This window comes from Aulonocara stuartgranti, assembly GCF_965226115.1.
Source record: "Aulonocara stuartgranti genome assembly, chromosome: 7".
In the NCBI taxonomy this organism is placed as follows: domain Eukaryota; kingdom Metazoa; phylum Chordata; class Actinopteri; order Cichliformes; family Cichlidae; genus Aulonocara; species Aulonocara stuartgranti.
Genome location: NC_138945.1, coordinates 31,653,400 through 31,677,016, shown reverse-complemented (window position 1 = coordinate 31,677,016; position 23,617 = coordinate 31,653,400). Strand labels below are relative to the sequence as shown.

At 40.2% G+C, this 23,617-nt stretch overlaps 3 protein-coding genes across 5 annotated transcripts in view; 1 reads left to right on the top strand and 2 right to left on the bottom strand.

Annotated features, from left to right (window-relative positions):
• Window positions 1-1,787: 1,787 nt before the first annotated feature.
• On the bottom strand, window positions 1,788-12,550 carry pigo (phosphatidylinositol glycan anchor biosynthesis, class O). Of its 2 annotated transcripts, none has more exons than XM_082540777.1 (11): window positions 12,175-12,550; window positions 11,311-11,789; window positions 9,860-10,003; window positions 9,524-9,647; window positions 9,160-9,319; window positions 7,297-7,479; window positions 5,554-7,150; window positions 5,252-5,455; window positions 4,627-4,808; window positions 4,348-4,418; window positions 1,788-3,949 (listed from the first exon to the last, which is right to left on the bottom strand). In XM_082540777.1, the coding sequence occupies exons 2-11, from the start codon at window positions 11,786-11,788 to the stop codon at window positions 3,820-3,822; spliced, it is 3,273 nt and encodes a 1,090-aa protein (XP_082396903.1). In that variant the 5' UTR covers window position 11,789; window positions 12,175-12,550; the 3' UTR covers window positions 1,788-3,819. The 2 variants fall into 2 exon arrangements, with proteins under 2 accessions (XP_082396903.1, XP_082396902.1); XM_082540776.1 differs by having other exon boundaries at window positions 12,058-12,549.
• A 915-nt stretch (window positions 12,551-13,465) lies between these two features.
• Window positions 13,466-20,580, bottom strand: stoml2 (stomatin (EPB72)-like 2). Of its 2 annotated transcripts, none has more exons than XM_082538886.1 (11): window positions 20,522-20,580; window positions 19,153-19,196; window positions 18,527-18,679; window positions 16,088-16,187; window positions 15,907-15,965; window positions 15,716-15,817; window positions 15,495-15,629; window positions 14,978-15,122; window positions 14,789-14,868; window positions 14,579-14,707; window positions 13,466-14,468 (listed from the first exon to the last, which is right to left on the bottom strand). In XM_082538886.1, the coding sequence occupies exons 2-11, from the start codon at window positions 19,192-19,194 to the stop codon at window positions 14,343-14,345; spliced, it is 1,071 nt and encodes a 356-aa protein (XP_082395012.1). In that variant the 5' UTR covers window positions 19,195-19,196; window positions 20,522-20,580; the 3' UTR covers window positions 13,466-14,342. The 2 variants fall into 2 exon arrangements, with proteins under 2 accessions (XP_082395012.1, XP_082395011.1); XM_082538885.1 differs by lacking the exon at window positions 20,522-20,580 and adding an exon at window positions 19,291-19,345.
• Window positions 20,581-20,678: 98 nt separating this feature from the next.
• The window catches only part of LOC309709893 (uncharacterized protein), a 65,261-nt gene continuing 62,322 nt past the window's right edge, over window positions 20,679-23,617 (top strand). Inside the window, 1 exon segment of the mRNA XM_082538831.1 lies at window positions 20,679-20,940. Coding sequence (XP_082394957.1) covers window positions 20,919-20,940 — 22 coding nt within the window. The 5' untranslated portion in view covers window positions 20,679-20,918.

Genomic DNA, 23,617 nt, shown 5'->3' with positions numbered 1-23,617 from the left:
AAATGACTCCAAATGTTACACTTCTTCTCATCCTCTTCATCTTGTTGCGGGAAATAAGGCCATATTATTAGCACCACTGTTAACACAGTTTTATGAGTATTTAAACTCACTAATAATTAAATACTCCTGCATTTCCTTGGTAACATGGTACACAGTATTGCAATTCCAAATTTTGCTTTATTTGGCCAAAAGAGGTTGATATTCAGTCTTCTACTCAGAATCCCTATTTGGGGTTTTACTTGCAGATGGCACGCTATTATGTTGGTTGTATTTGTGGCTTGAGCCATCCAGTATCCAGAGTTAAGTCTCAAATTACTTGTCTTAGAATTGGCTGGTTAACGCTACACCAAACCTCCACTCAAGTGGACTCATAGATGAATTACCCTGCTGATGAATTGAATCTATGCAGACAACATGTTACCCTTTACCCTATTTCTGTGGACTACTTGTTTGTTCCTACACAGCATATTTTCCTTCCACCATTCATCCATCGCCTTCTGCTTATCAAGTTAAGGGTTCCTGGAGCATGCTGGAGCCTATTCCAGCTACCATAGGGCCATGAGACAGGGTATTCCCCAGACAAGTCGCCAGCCTCCTCCTTTCAAAGAAAAAATCAAACTACCACAGAAAACTCCTATTTTCTGTGAGCGCAGCTGTTCTACTTGGCTGTGTTGGAGATAATGGTATTGTTTCTAGTTGGATTTTATCTGCCTTTTCTGTTGAACACATGATGTTATTGACATTTCTAGCTATGTCGTAACTAGCCTATTTGAACTTGTTATTTTCTCAGTAATGGCAGATGTGTTCACCACAAGGAGGGGGTCCAATCCAACACACAGTCAGCACAGCCATTACATTGTGCCCTCACACAAGAAGTATATATATTTGGGGTCATACTTATAAACTCAAATACAACGGTGCCTTCCCATGGGCCATAGTTAATAAATCGTTAGTTCATTGATAATTTGAAAAGTAAATATAACGTTTTTCAGGTGAAGTAAGTGAGCTTTTCATGGCAACATAGCACAAAATAAGAATGATATGTCTTTAGTAGAAAAGCTGTAGAGTCACAACAATGACTTGGAAATAATCTTAGAGAGGGGTTTTGATTTTTTTTTTTTTTACTTTGAGAAGGTGCTTTTTAATTAGCTGTACACATAATCTGCTCCTGAGGGTCTTTTTGGTGATAGTAATTCTTTGGTCACTCATGCAGTTCAATTTTAACTGGCTGAATTTCCTTTGAGGTACACTTTGTGTTAAACTGTCTAGTGGAAAACGAATACAAAAGGAAAACCCAATGTTGTGAAACATCATCATGAAATATATATAAACGCACACATTTTCATTGATTTAAGGTTGCACTTAAACATTCGTGTGTGTGTGTGTGTGTGTGTGTGTGTGTGTGTGTGTGTGTGTGTGTGTGTGTGTGTGTGTGTGTGTGTAATTTCATGAAAGAGGATTTAGGAAAAAATGGACAAGGGAGAATTTCAACAAGTCAAGAGTTATGGGCACTAGAATATGCAGAAAGCCCCAGTTAATAATGAATGAAGCACCTTAACTGATGGGCATTGAAATATGGCAGCAACTTTCTCCTCCATCAAGTCCTTGGTTCAATAAACCAGTCATAAAATCCTACTTATATGGACCGCATAAATAGTTTCCAATTCTACTATAAATAATCTCAAAGATGAAACATAGATTAAGCATCACAAATCACAACAGGGAATAAACAGACAAATCTGGATGCTTCTAATAATTTAAGTTCAAATTATATTCAGACTAAGATGTCAAGTAGAAAAATTTTATTAGAATTTTTACAGAATGTAAAATCATTTTAATTAACCAGTTATTTATATATTAAAGTTTAAAAACAGATACAGATGTGCCCCATCATACAACCAAACCATTACTTGGGCTCATCCCTCCCATACAGCAGCAGCATGAGGGATTCAGTAGTATTGTCATGCAGCTTGACATTCCTTCAATACCATTAGTTGGCTGACTACAGCTGCAGTACAGTAACGGATCCTACACTGGATACTGACTCCGACATGTACAGAAAAAGAAGAGAAAAAACACATTTGTTGTCCCAGGAGGTCTTGGTTTGAATGACATCATACACACAAAAAAAGGCATTGATTAAAGCCAGGCACCTATTTGTGGGTAAAAGTGTGTGAGGTCTAATTAAAAACAACACTGATTTGAGATTAGGAAAAAAAACAAAAAAAACAAAACACTTCTAATTATGCATTACAGTAAAGAATCAAAACCTTACAAAAAATAAAGACTTTGACTAATTAAGAACCCAGAACTGTATACAAATTGGCAGTAACCAGAAACACTGGTTAATTCATGGCATTGAATAAAACAATACATACATATAAACATGAGAACAGTTATTTTACATTAGCAACCTGCTGTAATGCACTTAAAGAAAATGAGAGAACCTGCTTCCAGAGTGATCACAAAGTAGCTCCAAACACTGATGGGCAGTTTTGCTTTTGTGGTCTCACTGTATGTGAAAAGCCACGTATTAAAGCCCACAAAGAAAGGAGACAAGCTGAACCGTCACCCACCCATGAATGCAGAAAAAAAGGGAGTAAATTTAAATGTCACTTTACCAAGTAGAAAATTCTTCATTTCACAGGTGTTTTCCCATCATAGTAGACTGTCAATTCAGCTGCTACATTGCATATAAATGTATTGCAGCTGCAATTATTTTTTAAAGGGGGAACAAAAAGAAATGCATATTAAAAGGGCCAGATGTATTGGCCAGGCAATTAGAGTGTGTAAACTCTATGGATATGGTGTTGTTTTTCAAACACTTATGAACCACTTGCAAGACTGATTTCAACTGTTCTTGAAGGTTTTATACGTTAGGAAGGTTTACAAGAAACATTCGAAAACACCTAACAGATGTTATCTCTCTATCCAAATGCAAATTTAAAGGGGCCTCAAAGTTCCGATGCATCCCAAAAGTATATCCCAAAATGTTGATTCTGTTCATCTGGACTTAGCGTCTTCAGTGGGACAAACGTTTTGCCAATCATCCAAGTGACTTCTTTAGTCTCAGCTGACTGTAGGATTCCCCAACCCTAAACAGTACATTTGCACAATGACTGAAACCAGCCCACTGAAAAGGGAAAGACCATCTCTGAATTGAGGAGGAGGCCTAAGGGTACATCTTTCACCATCTTACAATGCTGTGATTGGAGCCATTTCCCAACTCTCTGTGAATGGTACTCAGTGATCAGTGGTTGTTGATCAATGGTCATGACAATTTGCATATTAATGATCAAATAACTAACCTCAGAGTTCATTGTTCATTTGGCGGGCTGGTTTCAATCATTGTGCAAATGTACTGTTTATGAGGTTGGGAAACCTGCAGTCAGCTGACACCGAAAAGGTCACTTGGTTGAGTGATGAAACATTTCTCCCACTAAAAACGCTACACCCAGATGAACAGAATCAACAGGGGGGGTCTCAAAGTCCTTTATCAGTTCTTCATCTCATTCCTGGGGTTGTTCAATCAAACTGCTATATAAAAAGGTCCCAACGCTCCACATTTAGTCAATCTGAGATTCGATATATGAAAGTTCCTCAGGGTCAGTAATGTACAACATAGCCCTCAAGAATCACAGTATGACATGCCACATGACATGTTAGTGGGGTTTCCTTATCACTATTGGCAACATTTTTTCAAAAAAAAAGAAAAAGAAAAAACAAATCCTGTTTAGTGACCACCATGTCCATTTCCTCTGGGGCACAGTGAGCTGTGGTGGGTGCCGGTAGGCAGCAGCTGCAGCAGCAGTGCCTTCGCTACCTGGACACATCTGGGATGAGTCTTTTAAACCACTGGCCCACAGCCACATCTACTCTCAGCACTAATGTGACCCCAATCAGCAGGAACACGCTGCTCACCAGGAACCCTGAGGCCTCAAACATTAACCTGAAAGAACAAAACAGAAGAGACACAAAGGTTTAAACAAGTCCAAATTAAGCTCCAGCAACTCCTTCGGACATTAAATAGATCATAAGATAAAAAGAACCAAGACTATTACTTTTTTCCCCAAGATCTACCAAGTTTATTTAAATTACCTATATCCTTTTAATATTTTCAAGCCACCAACTTATTATAAAAAACAAAAAACAAAAAAAAACAAACAGGACACCACATTCAAAACCCAGATGTAAATGTGTGGATATCACAGTAGAAAAATGGACCGGCATTCAACACTGTGTGTTCACTGAAAGTTCAGAATCAGCGGTGATCCTGTATCCATATCCTCAAAAAGCCTTTACTGTCAGTGAGTTTGTATGAGCTGGAAAATCCATTCAGGCACTTACTTCGGTGCGAAAACCTTCCACACCATTAGGTGTCTCCTGAGTATAGCAGCTGCACAGACTGAGGCAAAGACCTGTGAAGTGAGCAGACAGACTGAGTGGTGTGATGTGATACTGCTACTCATAAGTGTAACAGAACTAAATAAAAAATAAAATTAAATAAATAAAAAAAAGACAAGAAAGAAATGCAACAGAAATCTGCTACTGAGGAAAGACTTTCCCAGCTCACATATGCCTTAAATGGATGTGAGAAAAAAAATAATTCTAGGTCTGTGGACATACCTGTGCTCCGTGAATAAGGAGGTAGCGTGTTGAGAGTTGCAGAAGAGCAGAGCTGAACAGCTGAGGGTTTTCTCTCAGCCTCATCTCCATCACAGCATCCTCTCCGTCGTCCCCACAGGCTCGTCCTCTGCTCCCACGCACCTCGCAAACCAGGGGCCAGAACAGTAGCAATGGACAACTCACTGAAGACAAAGAGAAATAACAACAACAACAACAACAACAAATCATCGTTTCACAAGCTCACAATTCATTTTAAGCACTGAAGAGACGGTTTCAAAGCTGCTTTATTTAACTTAACTGCTTTTTAGAATTTTTTTTATCATTCTCTTGAATCACATAACTTTTAAGTTTTTGTTTATCATTTAAAACTGAAATGTGTAACAAACTACAAATATGACTAAATAAAAAGGACTGAAAGTGTCATACGGGTTCACTGATATTTTATATATTTTCGATTATACTGTTAAGGTTTAAACAGGTAAAATGATGATTCTTTTCCTGCTTTTCACAAATTTATGAAATGAATCCCATTAGTTTTACAGAATAACCTTCTTTGCCTAATGGATGACGACTTCTTTCCTTTTCTTTGAACAATAACATTTTTTTTTGCTTCTCTGGTTCCTACCTGCAAAAAGAATGTGTGAAGCAAAAGTATTAAGGGTAACCAGTGAGGCAGGGAGTATGGTCCCTGTGTGTCCTTCAGGAAATCCCACAAAGGCAGCACCCCACTGGATAGAGGGGAAGGTGGGTAAATGACCTGTAGCGTGGAAGAACTGCGTGGCAGCCAGGGACCAGAGCACTACTGGGGTCCAAGGCACATTAAACCCACCTGAGGGGGGAGAATGAGAAGTCAGTGAGCTGATTAAGACCTGGAACCTGATAGGCTTAAAAATAAATTAATTAAAAGATGCGATGCAAACATCTTACCAGAATACTTTCCATGCAGGCCACTAAGCGTAGTAGACGAGGCGTGAATGTGCAACAGAGCTCCCGTTTCTAGTAGCAGCAGGAGGAAAGACAGAGCCATGCCCTCTGGGTGCAACAGCAGCAGACCAATTCCCAGCAACCCACTAAACAACAGCAAAGGAGCAGAATAGACTGTTCCAAGTCCGTAGGCCTCCACAGCAGGCCTGTTGTCCACTTCGTTGGCCCCGCTCAGGTCGCCATCATCTAGGGAACGACGCATGCGCTGATAGATCTGTGGGATAAGGTGGTGCAGCTCAGCTTGGGGGCTGATGCCAATGCTTGCTCGATAACGGGGTGTGGGTAGAGTCAAACTTTTGGCTGAAGCCTGAGTCCTAGTCTTCACAAACACAGTGAGGGGGTCTAGCCAGATCAGGAAAAGCCCCAGTCCCAGCAGACAGAAGGCGACCCTGGGGAGGGCCAGCTGTGCCAAGTGAATCAGCTCAGCCAGATTCCTGAAGCTGTCCTCCGGAGTGGCGCTAACAGCCCAGTGGAGCCCCAGGCACACAGACAGCAGCGGTAGGATCCAGCGAGCTGTAAACACCGTCCCGCCTGACGAGTTCAGATTACCATAGTGGCAGAGAAAGCATCTTAGCAGATATGTCCACAAGCCAAGGGAAATGACAGCGAGGACATAATGGAGGTTCTTCAGCTGGTTGTCCTGCAACCGGGAAAGAGGGGAAAGAAATGAAGACGGCTGGCAGGAGCCCTGCTCTTCCCGACAGCCGTGGAACGAGAGGGAGAGGTAGAGGCTGCCAACAAGTATTCCTAAGCAGGCTAGAAGGGTGCTGCTTTCCTTCCTCACAGCTGATGGAGACAAAGCTGGGGCAGGCAGCAGCCCAGCAGACTTCAACGGGTCATGGCTTGGGGGCAGAAGTAGGCCATCCCAGTTGAGATGGATGGGAATGCATAGGGCCAGGGATAACACCAAAAATGTCACAACCCGTCCTTCTGCAATCACATAGCTGTCTGAGAGCAGAGAGGCACAACGAAGGAGTGGAAACAAGAGAGAGGGGACAAGGAGGTGATGCAGGGTCAGCCAGCTAACACGCTTTGGAGCTTTGGTTCCGTTTTTTGACACTGTAGAGGTGCTCAGTTGGCGTGAACGCCAAAGGAAAAGGAGTTCAGAGCTGAAAGCAGCAGCTGCAAGGCACCACATCACCTCAATGTAGCCCCGTATGAGCAGCTGAGCAGCAGCCACACTAACCCCCACTGTCAGTGACACAACAACTGGGGCCTTCAGTAATGGACCGTTCTCCCTGATCAGCACTAGAGACAGTTCAGACAAGATGAAACACATCAGACAAGCAAATGCCAGGATGGCTAAGCCTGCCGCCATCTTCAGTGGGTTAAATCGGGCCCAGGTGGCTCGGCAGGTGTCTCTGACAGAGGTGAGGTAAGCCTGCAGAGAAGAGGCTAGCTGCGGGGAGGGTGAACGACCCTCTCTAACAGTGCTGAGAAACTCAGAAGACAAGAGGGCAAATTCACTCTTCAGCCGAGAGAGGCTCTCTGGTGGGATGTCTTTGGCCATGCCAGAGTAAGTCTCCAGGAAACGGTTGACCTTCAGAAACAGAGATAAAATTTAACACACAAACTATAAAAACAACAACTCCTGAAAAGGCTCCAGGATATGTGAATATATAAAAACATTTTTCTGTGTACAGATGCTCGAAAAGTGTTCTAGATGGTTCTTTGATGAGCAGATACCTGTTTTGTGTTGATCCACAGTGCCTCCAGCTGGCTGAGACCTCCAACTGCACCTTCTGTCTGCTCGTGTGGTGGAAATAAAGGCAAGAGAACCTGCCCAACATTACTGTATGGAATAGGAACTCCTAGTAGCAGAGCCAGGGTGGGCACCAGGTCAGTCTGTGGCACCACATCTGGTTCATTCTGGGAAATAAACAGGGGGGGGGGGATGTGTCACATTACATTATTCTGTGTTCTCATGATCTAAATTGTGCTTTGACCCTTATCTGTGATATTTTGAAGTAAATATTTTTAGCACATAGCAAAATAACTTGTAGCTGTTCCAAGGCTGGGTTGTCAGTTAAACTCAGTGAGTGATATTTTATCTTGTAGCCTTTCTTAATCAGGGTTGTGCTTGATAACAGCAATATTTCCTAGCAGTGGCAAAATGCCTTGGGGGAAGAAAAAAAAAGTGTCTAAGTTCTGCCTTTTTAAAAAAAAAAAAAAGAAAAAAGAATAGTGTAATTTCTCTCTTGCATCTAATCACTTTCCACGGCACATGATATCCCTCTCCAGTTAGGCTGCAATTATGGAAATCGGTGCTTGAGCTCTCTTTTCTAGTGTGAGATCCACTTTTATCTATGAAAAAAAGGCAGAGACCACCTGCCAGCATCAATTTAATGGATTCTGGGAACTGCACAGCCAAGCGTGAACAGAAATGGGCATGCATCAGTGGTTTAATGCTTTATGTTTTTATTACAGCAGTGATTCTGAGAGATCGACATGTCGCAAATGTGCCTTTGCAGACAGGAGAAAGACAAACACACAAGTAACTGAAAGCAGTTGTGTTAGTTATAGATTTGACTTGACTTTGTTCTTCCTTTTTAACTCATTTGTGGACTGAACTGATGACGTTGGTCTGAAAAGCAACAAGAGTGAAATGTTCTTACCACTAAGCATGTGACTGCCCATTACTGGGATACAATATGATGAGTGTGCTCTCATAACTTCTTGTTCTGTGCTCAACTCTCACTCTGAATTAAACTGACTTTTACAGCAGTTTTCAGCGGCTCTTTTAGATAGTTAAATTACTGATATAAGCACTGGTCACTATAATATGTATATCAGTGGGAATGATCTAGTGCCTCAAGTGGACGCGAGAGAGGAGCAGACGTTGTACAGATCGGTGCAGTGTCCACAGCAATGCAGATGCTGTACCAGTCTGTTGTCATAAACAGGGGGCTGAACCCTGAATTTACTCATGGATCCTACCATCATCTATGGGAACAAGCCCTGGGTAGTGACCACAAAAATTACATCAAGACTATAAGAGGCAGAAATGAGCTTCCTCAAAAGGGTGTCTTGGAGATAAGGTTGAAGACCTCTGTCATTTAGGATGGGCTCAGCATAAAGCTTCTACTCCCTGACACCAGAAGGAGCTAAGTGAGACTGTTCAGGCATCTAACTAGGATGCCTCCTGGTAGCTTCCTTGGTTAGGAACTCCTACTGGGAGGAGACCCCATGGTAGGCCCAGGACACGATGAAGATTGTGCGTGTCTGAGCTGGCTCTGGAACACCTCTGTGTCTCACCAGGAGAGCTAGAGAATGAGGCCTAGTCATCTCTGCTTGGATTGCTGCTCTTGCTACCCAGAAAAGCAGCACAAAATGAATTAATGGATCTTGTATACACTTGGGCCAAAACTGTCATTTAGCAATTTCTTTGTTAACGTACAATAGTGATTTGTTTTGATTATGACAGTATGTCTTCAGTGTTAATTTCTTATATTTTATACAAAGTCAAGTGATGTAGAATTGGTTGTGTTTTAAATAAGAATTAATCCTACTGTCATGCTGTGGCTGTTTCAAAAGGTGCATTCTACCCACCTGTGATGGGGGTCCATGAAACATGGGAGAAGGACTGTAGAGGAAGATGGCAGCATCAGTCTCTTTCTGACTTTCTCCACCATGATCTCCAGTATCTGTCATTCCATGATCTCCCATCACCACCAAGAGTGTGTCATTCTGCAGACGATCAATCACAGACCTAGAGGAAAAGCAGAGTTTTCACAGGTCGTGCCAGGTGCTTTCTAATGCTCAACTGCTTGATCTGGGCCAACAATAACAATAATAGCGCTGGTATCATGACATATCTACAGCACTACAAGTGCACTGTGGCAACAGCTGATGATCCAGCTGCATCTGGATAATGGTGTGAAACAAGCATGTAGCAGCTGTACTACAGCCTGACCTGATGACTCCATCCATCTGCGTGAGTTTGTCAGCCATGGCTGGGTGATCCGGGCCAAACCTGTGACCACAGTGATCGACTCCAAGGAAATGAGCGACTAGGACATCCCAGTCATCACCCACCACTATTAAAACCAACAGCAAGAGACAAACGAAAGGAGATGAAACACAAATACATCAACCGCATAAACAAGTTTCCCACCTGTGGGACTAATAAAGATCATCTTAAGTGTTGGTGCAAAATTATTTTGATTTTGCACAGTTTCCTGGCAACAGAGGCTATTTGTTAAATGTACGTTTTAATTGCACAACAAATGCATATTAAATAACTACATACTAGTGTTGTAGAGGTGCTGGAGAATCCCGTTATCCACAGTGTGCAGATCCTTGACATTAAAAGAAGGGAAGGGCAGAGAGCGGTAAAACTTCTTAGGAAAAAGACTCTCCCAAGTGTCGTCACCCATAAACACCACTCGTTTGCCTATTGAGAGACAGAAAGATTTATATGAGCAAAATCAGATGGCACAGTTGGTTTTCTGGTTTTTAAAGTCCTAGATTTGTGGTATTGTCAGGCACAAAAGAGCATGTCTACAAATGAGCAGAGAATCATTGATGCTTATATTATTTTACTTTACCCACAGAAACAAAACCAAACACTATTAGTCTGGACTTCTTTAAGTTACTTGAAGACGTTTCACCTCTCATCAAAAGGACAAAAGGACCTGTCCCTCTGTGGGGGGATACTCCCACTAGGTTTATATCTGGGACTCTCCACCATTTGACCTTAGAACTGAAGAAGCTTCTCGGATGAGAGGTGAAACGTCTTCAAGTAACTTAAAGAAGTCCAGACGCTTTTCTTTGCAAGCTCCTTTGACTACGATGACCTGGATGACTGAGAACCTTCACAGACAAACACTATTAGGGTCAAAATTATTAGCCTCCTGATGCTAATAGTTGATTATTTATCCTTTTTGCCAGATAACAGCCTGTGGTCTTCTGTTGTAGTTTTCAGCAAAGCTCACAAGTCTTCTGAGCAATCCTAACTGATTCTTCTTTGACAAATCTGTCGAGCTCCTCCAGATTTTATGGTCTCCTGGCATTGACCTTGGGCTTCAATACACTCCACAGATTTTTAATGAGATTCAAGTCAGAGTCTTTGTGCAGGTCAGTGATTTTTTATTTACTTCTTCTAGAGCAGGTTGTTCATCAGGAACGATGCATCTTTTGAGATGCTGTCGTGTTGGAAGACAAAGAGATTACCTAGACCCAGTTTTGCTGGCTTCCTAATTTGGTTGAGTCAGTCATGGGTGTCTTGGCAGTTGTTTTGGGGTCTTTAGACACATCACTCACTAGTTTTTTTCCCCCAGAGTCTTTAAATCATTCACTTCCTACCTCTGCAAGGCTTGTTCTGTAATCTGCGACTCTCTTCACATTTCACTTAAGTTTTTGACACCAAATAGTCTAAACAATTTTTTTGTTGTTTTTGGCACGATGCTTTCTCAAGTGACGGCCCAGTTGTCATATTGTGTGTAATGTAATATTTAACCCTTAGTTTTACCTTGATTTTACAAGCTTTGACCATTACAAAGTTAAAGCCCATCATTGCACAGCAGTGGTTTGTGCTATGGCTCAATTAAGAAGTCTGTTTTCTGGGAGGCTATAGTTTATAAATGCTTTGCTGAAAATCCCTACATCCCATAACGTTGTCCTCATCTGTATGTTTCCCATAAAGCTCTTTACATGAATGTATTATATTTTTATAATTTACAGACACTTGTAATAACTCACCTGCTTGTCCAAACTGGTGAATAAGATTGTCCTCCAAGATGGCACTGGATGCAAAGTTGTTACCTACATCTACAAACGTCGGCAAAGATCCAGTCGTGAACCCCTTGATCCTCTGCATGGTGGTCGTAGGTGGGTCAGCACGAAAGGGGTACAGGCGGCTTTGTAAAGGCCTGGATGACACGGTCTCTTCCAGCACAGGTAACTTATTCTCATAAGGTCGTGGTGCCGTCTTGTCGGGGTCATACCGGGCGAAGTCGATCTTCAGGGCGTCGATAATGAGAAGGACAACCTTGCGGAAGCGCGGCTGAGCTCGACAGAAGTCCACCGGCTCCTCTCCGGGCTCGAGCACGTCTCCGCAGGTGCTGGTTCTGTTAACCTCCAACCTAACCAGCAAAAATCCACCCACGAACAGGTAGATGCCCACGAAGAACACCGCACACATCCAGAGGAGCAGGGACAGCACAGGCAGCCCCTTCATCCTACATGCACAGGTAAGAGCAGGTCAGGTGAAAGACAGGAACATTTGGTTTACATAGAGGTAACAAACACACAAAAATGAGAGGAACAGCTGCCTGTGAGCTACACCTGTTATAGAAGAAAATAATTCCGGTAACGTGTAAGGTGACTGAAATTTTAAGCTCCAACTAAAACCTCTTTTGCAGTTAAGCCGCACAGGTGGCTAACATGAATGACGGTTAAGTTAACGCTGTTAGCAGAAGCTAGCTCGCTTTGCCTTTTGTCACTGACCTTGTGTGGCAGCTAGTTTTCGTCCTCTCCCGGCCGGACGTTGGGGGTGACTGTGTGTATTAACAACACAGGAGCACAGGTGCCTCAGGTAAACAGAGAGCGGAGCAACACGCTCACCTTCATTGGGACTCCGGTACAATGAGATTAGATGACTGGTGGATGATAGGAACCTTAGCGTGGAAAGAGCACGGCGGGCGCTTTTCTGTGTAACACCATGAATACGTTTGCTTTGCCCCGCTCTGTGACTTACAGGACCTCCTATATACGGAACAACGGCTTTAGCGCGTCTCTGAAAATCGCTAAACACGTCAGAAATTCTGCAGAGAAACCACCCTTAAAAGAGAATGGACTAGAAATAGTTTTGTAAAAGTTATTATAAAATATCAATAATGGTCTCAAACATTTTAATTTAATGATATTTCATAGCTTTGTCTACTACAATATTGTTTTGTTGTTGTTGCTGGTTGGCTTATTAACGTAAAATCAAATTAGACTTAACTGATGCAATTTAGGGTATCTAGGAGGTACTAAAGGCAATCTCAGCTGTCACTGGGAGAAAAGCAAGTTGCACCCTGGACAGCTACAGTTGCAGAAAGTGAATCCAATGGCCAAGTTTGTTAAGCCTCCGTTGTTTCTAATAGCCACAACCTGTGATTGTAAAAAGACAAACACAGGCTGTGGCTGTGAAAATGGCCTTTAGATCTTGAAACACTGAGTCCATTTAATACATCTTCTAAGGGTTGAGTGGAAAATTAGCCAGGGCAAGCTCATTGGCTACCAACTTTTGATTGACAAATATTTAATCGATGAGCGTGTAGTTTCACATTCAGACCCCTCATTACATCTGGCTTCAAAACACCAAGATGGTAGTGGTGAAAATGACCATCTCAAGAATTCACAAGTTTTCATACTCTACACTCAATTCAGAATCGGCAGTTAACCTAACAGATGTTTTAGGACTGATAGGACGCAAGACAGAACAAGGTACAGGAAAAACATGCACAATCCACATAGGAAGGCCCCAGGTGACAGTCTTTTTTTTTTTTTTTTTTTTGCTGAGAGCCAAGTGCAAGTCACTGGCCCACAGTTTATGTACACACGTTTATGCCTGTAAGGCAAGGTAGAGGGCTAATACACCAACTGCGCTTTTCATGTTTGCCTATCTTTTTAGCAGGTAACAAGATAGGCAAACGTATTTATTTTTGCAGACTTTGTTAAATCAGCATGGGTGTGTTTTTATTTTAATAGCCATTTGATAGTTTTCAACATGTTTGTATATTTTGAACATTTTTGTCCAAATATTTCATCTAACCACATCTTTTCAAATCTTCTCAGACTTAACATGCCCGGTTGCCCAGTTCATATTCCATTATTTTGTAGAAAACAGAAATAACAAAAACTTCAAGTCTTTGCAGTGAACCTTGAAATTTAATAAATATATCCGGTAAGACATCAGATATGAATACAAATACTCGGAGGAGAGGAATATTTTGATCATCGAGCTGACACGGGACATTACCTAGACTTTGACAAAAAAAATTCTCTCTTAATCATTTCAAAAAGTAGGTTTTTTTTTTCTAAAGGAAATTCTAATGTAACCTTTTCATGGGGATATAGCTTTATTATCGATAGGGTAATGTTTCAAAAAACGTAGTAAACTGTGAAATTAATACACTTTTAGAAACATTGTGAGGAATCCAGCCAGGCATTGCATGCAGCAACTTAAAGTCGGTGGTCCCATCAACACAAAGAGGGAGAATTGTCACCCATTTCTGTAAATAATACCTATGTATATATTTTCACCTGAGCTGGCTTTGATTATTATTAATAATCTCAGAGAACCTGAATATAGCTATTTGGGAAAACATGGAAAATAGGCTGCAAAGTGAGAAAACATGATGGTATAATCTACAAAAACCTCAGGTAGAGAGGTCAAAAGGGCTCAACATATTAAAATATAAAATTGCTCAGGGGAGACTTATTTTTGCATCCGTGTCTGTGCTGACATCCACGTCAGCTGGATAGACTCCGGTATCTGTGTATTTGGCTGGAGGCTGGTGTTACTTTCTCAAACATACACTAATTAAACCACACTCAGTGAAGATTACGACTCCCCATACAAAAGGTGTAACTTTCCCCCAGGCTCCAGGACAAGGCTTCGGAAGAGTTTTAAAGTTGGCAATTTTTCCCTTTTGTCCTGTCATTTTAAGGTCTGTGTGAGAACAAACCGTGGACCTTCAACATAAACTGCTTCTTCTGGTTCTGTGTCATTTATTAGTTTGAGTTCATTCATTAATTCCTTTTTCTTGAGGTGATCCCGATGGGTTCGCAGCCTCTTCACGGTTCTCCTCCAAAACCTCTGGAGTTACCCTCATGCTTGGCTTTGCCAGCGTGCTATAAATAGTCATAGCCTGAGTGGCAAGAAGACAAGATAAGCATCATTAGGGGCATGTAAACTTAATAATTTAGAAGCTGTTAACATATAAATCCAATAGTTGGGACTATTGGATAGCAGACATACCTGTGAAACCATTCCACTAATGTCACCAGTGTTAGAGGGCAGAAGGATGGTGTTTGACTCTTTAGCGAGGTTTGAGAAAGCAGACACGTACTGCTCAGCTACACTTAGCGAAGCGGCAGCATTTCCATTCTGAATTTAAGAGGAAAAAAAAGCATTAACCAATGAAAAGCTTTTGTAAGTCAGACTGTGAAAATGGAAAAGAACATTTACCTGCTCTGTCAAAGCATCTGACAACATACGGATGGCCTTGGCTTTGGCCTCAGCTTTGGCTAGAACTGCTTGAGCCTCACCTGGACGGAGCAGAGTAGTAGGTAACAGGGAGCATATTAGCCTCTAAAAGCAAAAAGATGTGAGATAATTTGTGGAAACTGGAGTGATAAACCAACTAAATGCACTTACCAGCCGCTTTATTGATCTGTTCTGCTTTTTCACCCTCCGAGGCTAAGATCTGTGCTTGTTTACGACCCTCAGCGACATTAATGGCTGCTTCTCTTGTCCCCTCAGACTCCAGCACTGTGGCTCTCTTTTTACGCTCAGCTTCCACCTACATGGGGTGAATAAAGTGTCCTGTTCAGTAAATTTAAGTGATTTAGTCTTGTTCCCACAGTTGAAATATCTACTGCTATATGCAAAAAATGTTTCTGACCTTGTCTGAAAAGACCTATAATTTATTTAAGGTACTATGAACTCTAGTTTTTAAGAATCAGTGTAAAACCTCTTAAACTTAACCAAACTTACCAACACAATATAAGAAAATTATTTGACTACAAAAGGTCTCTTTTCTGTTGAAGATTATAAACTGTACTTGAATGATGGCTAAGCTGTACTTTCATGTAATACCCATTTGTACCATAAGATCGTGCAGTGAATTAAAAACTAAAAATTATGCTTTAAAAAGCTCTTTTGTTTCTCTCACCTGCATCTGCATGGACTCTTTGACACGAGGTGGAACGTGTATATCTTTGATTTCGTAACGAAGGCAACGGATTCCCCACTCGTCTGAAGCTTGGTTGATGGAATGGACGATGTTGGAATTCAGAGACTCCCTTTCCTTAAAAACAAATGCAAAGATAAAATACAACTTGTTCCTTCATGAACAGAGAAAAAATATGAGATGAAACAGCAGTTTGTCTTTACTCGGAACACTTTGTCCAATGTGAGTTTGCCCAGTTCTGAACGCATGGTGGTCTGTGCCAGCTGTGTGACAGCATACTCTGGATCCTCAACACCGTAGCTGGCCTGTGAACAAACAAAAGTATAAAGTGAATTTAAAAAAAAAAAAATAAGCAAGAAGATATTTGGATCTGTTCTAATTGTTGCCAGCATACCTTAAAAGGGTCTAGTATCCTTAAGTAAAGCACGCCATCAATCTGCAGTGTTACATTATCTGCAAGTTCAAAGAAAATATAACAATATGGAGAAAACAATCAATTCTGTTTAAAAAAAAAAAAAAAAAAAAGCCTGCTCGTCCTCCTGTGAATAATGAGAAATAAACAATGTCTTACTTACCTAGGGATACTGCAGACTGCTCTGGGACATCAATCACAATTTCTTTGAGACTTTGAACATAGCGAATTCTGTCAAGTATGGGTATGAGGAAGTTCAAACCCTATAGATAGCAAAAGGGAAAATGTTAGGGTGTGCCAGCAGTGAATAATGTTTGGAATTTTAATGACATAGTCCAATAATAAAGCAAAATGAGTTATAGTATTGTTGCTTAAAGGCAAGTTTCTTTAGTAGTCTATCAAAATAAAATACACTAAAATTTCCATGGTATGAATGACATGGTAATATTTGGCCTTTTAATGATTTCTTTGAAGTGGAATGGTTGTACAGCATACATCTTTAATTACTTTAAACAAATGACAATTGGGTGACCAAGTGTGAATTCAAGTTGGATTGCATGTATACATACGGGCTCAAATATAAACATACACTCACTTAATTGTGTTCATAAGTGGTGCTGAAGGTTCTACAATGTGTTTTAACTTGACAAGGCAAAGGCTGCCATCATGACTGACTACAACTGGTAGTTTCCATTTGTCAGCATTAAAATTATCTGTTTGACAGCACTCACTGAAGTGACCAATACTCAGACCAATGTGAAAGTTCAAGGAAATCAGTGAAGATCTAAGGAGAATTGTACATTTACACAAGTTAGAAAGATAACTTGAAGCCATTTCTAAACAGCTGCAGAATCTAAGATCATCAAACAAGTGTACAAAAATACAAGATAGTCAGATGTCTTACAGGGCTCTAGAGACAATGAAAAACACATCAAATCTGGTTATGGAATGGATAAAACACATTGACATTACATTTCTGGAGCAGCTTTTATATACCCCCAATCTTAATCCTATTGAAAATTTATGAATGAAGCACAAAAGCTGAGTCCATGTCAGGAAACCAGCCAGTTTAAATTAACTCTCCCAACACTTCCAAGCAGAGTGGTCAAATATCAGACTCAGTTTTATTGTCATTCAACAATTTGACATGTTATGAATGAAACACAGTTACTTAGGTCTTGGCATTGCATCATGCTGCCAAACAACAAGTGAAACAGTAGGAAGATTAATCAATTACCAAAAAAAAGTAAGAAAATATGCCACAAGTGTGATGATGGCATACGATCAAAATATGATCCAAATTGTCTGGTCAAGGTGCAACTTGATAAGCAAATATCAGTGGGCCTTTGTGTATATTTTTGAGTCTGTATAAACATTTGACCATAAATCCAAACTCATGCACCTAAATCTTGGTTGTTTTTTTTTTTACATCATTATGTAACCCAGGGCTCTAGAGTGCAGCCTATTTGGCTAATTTATCAATGGTGCGACTAAAAAATATATATATATATATATTAGGATGCATCGGTACGACCAGCTGTTCAAGTATTTAAAAAAAAAAAAAAAAAAAAAGTCTTTGTGTGGTCAACAACAGACACACATTAGTCGTGTCCAAATTCATGGGCTGCATCCTCCTGAGGACCGCGAAGGCCGGGTCCTCAGAAGGTCGGGTAGGCCGGAAGTAAACGGCAGATTATGTTTAACAATGGTTTGGAGACTGCATCAAATAATAAATCACATACGATCCACTCCGAGCCATAGCCAACTGAAAGTAAAAGGGGTAAAGTATATACATTTCGAAGACAGTGGCTTGACCAGTTTCTTTGGCTAAGATACAGTAAAGCTGACAACATGATGCACTACATTTACTGTGGTGCAGTGGCGGTTTTTGATACGGGCGACATGGGGCATTGCCCAGAGCGGCATCGTGAGCATCTGCAAAGAAAAGTTGCTTGCAACATTGCCTATGATATTCCCAAAGAAGAAGCTCCGTCCACCAAGTTCAAGTCCAAAATAATTCTTCACAAGAAAAATAGTTTGAACATAAACCCACATACAGTAATGATGTCGCGTGCGCCCAGTTTATAGGTGTCATCCCAGACACACTGGGGGGAAAAAAAAGGCCAAATTACAGGAGCTGGCCATCTGAGGGGGAATGTGACTGCAATGGAGGATAGTCCATAAGATATCAAGCCTTTGAGACACTTTGAGGTCCTTTTAATTTAGAGTTTCTTTTTATTGATTAAATCTTGAGATGTTTTAAGTTTACATTTCAGCTCAGTGAAGCACTTTAAGCACAAGCACTTTTTCAGTAACTTATCTTTCTTACAGAACTGTGCTCCAAATAAATAACTTTGTGTTGACAAGACCTCTGATCACAACTGTATTTGATCTGTATTTGTAATTGTGGTAAGTTGGAAAGCTAGGATATGTAACTGTAATGCAGTTTAGTTCTATGCAATATGATTTGATTTGACCAAAATGAAAATTTATGAAGTTCATGGTCAAACTGGGGATCGAACCCATGTTGTTTGGGGAAGAACACCATCTATTTGTTGTGCTTTTTGTTTTTTGGGGATCTATTAAATGCAACAAAGTTTACCGGCTCCAAGATCCGATGGAAGCGACCCATCCTCTCCACCACCCAAGCCTCCTGCTGGGGCACAAACAGCACCACGGTGTTCATGGGCAGGCTGGACGCCCATCGCTGCTGAACTGGGTTAACGCACAACCTCGGCACGGTCCGCTGGGTCTGCTACAGAGGATTCATTAAAATGTAAACAGGTGGCATTACTGCATGAATTTGAGCCAAGACTCATAAGACTATCTTAGCTTGTAGAACTTAAGGTTGCTGAATAAACATCAATGTTAATATTCTTGTTTTATGTTTCAATTTTAAGTTTTTGGTTAGACTTATTTGGTCACATTCTACATATTATATATATGAACGAGGTCATTGGTAAATACCCATTTGAGTGTATACAGTATGTGACCATATTAATCGACCATAACAAAGTCTTTCTCTGGCCATACCAGCTAACCAATAGTTCATTTTCATCTAGAAATAATCATTATGTCCGCAGGTGTTCCGCTAAAAATACAGTGCTATCGGGATTATTAAACGCACGGGCTCACGCTGATGAATGACACCTATTTCACCAGCCACAGAAAAGAACCGGTGCACGAGATGTTAAGCCGAAGGAGGCACACAGTGACAGTTTCAGTTACCTGCAAAATGAGGCCGCCGGTCCGACACAGCGTCCGTAACATCGCTGAAAGATTGCAAAAGGACTGTTTAAAATTAGAAGATTAGGTTTGGTAAACTACACTCTGTTGAGACTACACAGTCACGCGAGTGACCCTTACCGATCAGGAAATGAAAGTTACATCAGTGGTGCAACGCTGAAAAACTCCCCCAGCGCGGGAAACAAAAAGTCATACAGTGGTTCCGCTAATAGATACATTAATAATAATACATTTAAAAAGATATAAAAATATAGGACGAAATAAGTGACTTTAATACAAATGTTCACTGTATGACTATTATAGTGCCCTATAACTTTTGTCTTTCACATAAACTAGTATATTCTTTTTGCAGTATGTCTGTAACTATTTCACGTTTTAAAGGTTACTTTTATTGCCACTGTTCTCTTTAAGCACCTTTCATTGTGGAAGACTGATAATCTATTATGAAATATAATATATAAGTCTACTGAATCTTATTAGTTAATAAAAAATATTACTACTGGCAACTAATAGTTGAGTAATATTTCGACTACTACTACTAATTTTTTTGTTTTGTTTTGTTTTTCGTTAATAAATGCACTCGTTCTGGTGTAATGGCTGACACAATTCATAAGGTGGTGCTATTTGTTTCCTTTTTGCTCACTCAACTCAATGTTGTCTTTTGGGGTCATTTGGTGTATGTGATAGCAGTTAAACACACTGTGGGGGCATTCTGTATGAACCTTTTCTTTTTATTTCATTTTTTAAAGTAAATATTTATTTAATTTGGTAAATGGAAATGGAAAATGCTAATGTAAGGATTTATTAAATAGATCAAATAAAACCAAGCTCAAAGTCAATCTAAAATTGTGAATTATCAGTGCTCAGAAAGGATTGTTTTGCTAAAAACAAACACAAAGACTCATGTTATGTGTTTAAAAAAAGACAGAGAAACTCCATAAAAATATAGCAAATTCACCATTGTGGCACAATTTATTTAAAAAAAATATTGTACAGTTTGAAAGCATTGAAATGTAGTTTTACTTAAATTTTGTATTTATGGAAGAACTTGAAATTCATGAGATTCGTTAAAGAATACATTTTTCATATAGCTTATTTTACTGATCCCTACGAAACCTAAAATTTAGAAATCTACAGATATCTCCCCACAGTTTACTTTTTTATGTGTGTGACATGCCCAGAGCAAACACAGCTTAATTACAAAACATTTTTTTGAATATTTAACAAACAAAGAACCAAAAAGCTAGGTCACTTTGAGTACCTTAAATGAATCTTTCTACTAAGAATCGTTTTATATTGTCTATGGTGAAATACAAAGTTCTGGATGTTTACTTGAATCTGTGCGCGTTACCTGTGTCTTCCGCCAACCTGTCCCTCCCGGCGATTGGACAAATGTCTACATAAGGCTCAGCGCTTTGGCATCCTGATTGGTTGCCTCAGATGCCTGTAACAGGTGTCCCGACCCCGCCTCCTCCCCCTCTCCTGTCTCTTTGCTCTCGGTCTATCCTTCAGTCTGGAAACCTGTGATGAGAGTTTTAATAATGGCGTGGCAGCAGAGAGGGGCAGCTGCTCTCTGCCCAGGTCCGGAAACCCACCTGTAAACATCAAAGAGGAATTTATCAGCAATTTTTTAAAAAAAAAATCTGTTTAGTGACTGTTATAATGTTACCTCACAGAGTAAATCTCCGCTGAGAGGTCGCTCTGTAAACTGTGTGAAACTACTGGATTGTCGCTGGAAGCGGTCGGTCATGTCGTTACTGTGCGTCAGAGGTAGGAGCTTTTATCTTTATTTGTACTTCATAAGCGATTTTGTCTTTGTTTGTTTGATGAGTTTGCTGAAGTCATAGTGATAATTCCAGTAACAGCTTACAAAACTGGTTTTCTAACAGTAGGCGTTCCTCCTTGGGTAGTATCTGGAAAAAAAGTACCTTTATCCTGACGTGATTTTACGTTTTTAAAAACCAAGACTTTATAATTTTTATCTTTAAAAACTCAACAGAGGTATGTATTTATCATTTATGTTGAAAATAAATCCTTGGGGTCCTCAGTGACAACTGAGGATTTTATAATCGAACTTTTAGTGTCTCGTCTTAATATCATCTCCCAGCATTAGTTTCGTAGGCCTCTACATTGAAAGCCTGATTCAGGGACCAATGCTGGGGGAAAAAGAAACCGTGTTTGCTATTAAGGAATCCGTCTTGTCAGAAGAAGGTTGATAACAAGGTTAGTGTTCATTCCATGTTAGCGTGCCGTCTACCAGAAGACTACAGTGAATCGGCTGGAGTGATGGTGGAGAATCCTGCTTTAGAGGCTTTTACAGCAGAAGAGCACATCATGCAATATCCCATTCAGCAACAAGAAGCCTGACACCCAACTATTTGCTCCACTGCTGCTAAGAGCTCGATTAAAAAAGATGAAAAAGAAGAAAAAACTACCCCAAACAGAGATAACTGCCCCCCCCCCCCCCCCCCCCCCAACTACACAAGCATGCCTATCTGCAATAACACAGCCATCCTCACCAAACTACTTGATTTTTTTTTTCGTCTCCACAAAATTTAGTCTCTCAGAAATTAATCTATATTACTCTATGTTACTCTTACTGACTGCTCATTAGCACAGAATCCTTCATGGGAGAGTTTAAAAGTTTTGGCATCTGCTATAGAAGTAATGGAGCATTAATAATCCCCACTGATAAGAAATTGGAATAAAAGTCTTTTTCTTCTTTGTAATTCAGTCTTTGAACATGTTTTACCTGAAAACAAATAGGCTTTACTATATTGTTTCTCTGAGTGTATATTAGGGCTGGGCCATATCATACCGTTCACGGTAATACCGGTATAATGTCGGGCAACGATAAGAAAATGAAATATCGCGATAGAATATGGGTAAAACACGCATGCGCAGTGCCTTTGTTTTCATACGCACATGGCGGAAAAAGCATGGCGGCGACGCAGAATGAGAAGGGCGAAAGTGGATCGTTAAATGAAACTGATGAACCAGAATTGGTTTGTAAAAATGCTGCAACTTCAGTGGTGTGGAACTGGTTTGGCTTTTGTCCGTCAGATACACAACAAAGCACTATTTTTAGTAGAGCATGCTAGCGGCCGTCGTTATTGCCGTGTGGTTTGGAAAATACGGAACACTTAAAATCAATCCTTTGATTTTTCTGAAAATCGACAGTGCCCCTTATAATCCCGTGTGCCTTATGTATGAATTCTGGTTGTGTTTACTGACCTCGAAACAATTTTATGTCGTACACGGCGCTTGAAAATCTGTCAAATGTTTTAGTACGACTTTGCTAAGCTACGAACCCACACCGCTTGATGGATTGTCGGAGCATTACGGCTATCGTAGGCAGGCGCCTCGCGGAGTGATACGTACTGTGCTTCAACATAATATTACCGTATTATGTGTATAACCTCTTTTTAAGTTTTGTGGATATTATACATGGTTATGCTGAGGATATGTTGGCCAATTTCCACTGGAAATGCCTTTTGGTTAAACTGTCAGCAAGGATTTTGCATTTGCACTGTTAAATTTTTATATAACTTTAATGCACATAAAAAACAGCTGCTTGTTTAAGTGAAAATACATTGATTTATTTTTTTTTTTTTGCACGAATAAAGTTGTGGAGTTGTAAAGTATTTTGTCTAGTGTCAATTATATCGTCAGTTATATCGTTATCACAAATTTTCAAATGTATATCGTGATAAATATTTTTGGTCATATCACCCTGCTCTAGTGTGTATTCCTGATAGTGTACTGATTAGCTTCCAAGTAATGGCAAAAAGCCAATGACTGTGTTTACATTAAAAGGCACATTTTCTTTCTTTTTTTCCATTTAGTCCACAAATTCTTGTTATCTGGAACTTGTGTGCATGAACCTATGCATGCCCAGACACATCTGTGTTACAAGTGTTGGTTATATGTACATCAAATATAAATCTGTTTAAGTACCAATGTACTTTCTGGTAAAAATAAATAAATAAATAAATTGTGAATATAGTTAGACTCAGGAGGTATTGGGACACCTGTGCACCATTCTGAGAAACACAAGGAATGGTTCAAAAAGAAGCGTTTGATCTCACTTGCTTGAAAAAGTTAATCTCAGTGCCTCTGCAAAACCTCTGGAAAGACTGTTCTTCTATTGATTAGTGAAATTAAAGCTAGTAGGAGCTGCAGCCAATAGATTACAGGAAAGGTTAGAGGAAGAGGAAGAAGTAGAGTAGATTAGCTTAAAGGGTGCTTGGGCAGAAGCTTTGTGATTAACTAATGTTGTGAGTCATCGTTTGATAGCACAGCTTGACAGTGTTGCCTATTTATTGCTAGTTGAGATGTTTCATCACCATGGCAATGTCTTTATACAATAGATAAGTGGTTGCCCTTACGAGTGAACATGTGGGGGAAACTCTTACTGTGCATCAGGTCAAGGCTGAGTTGACACATG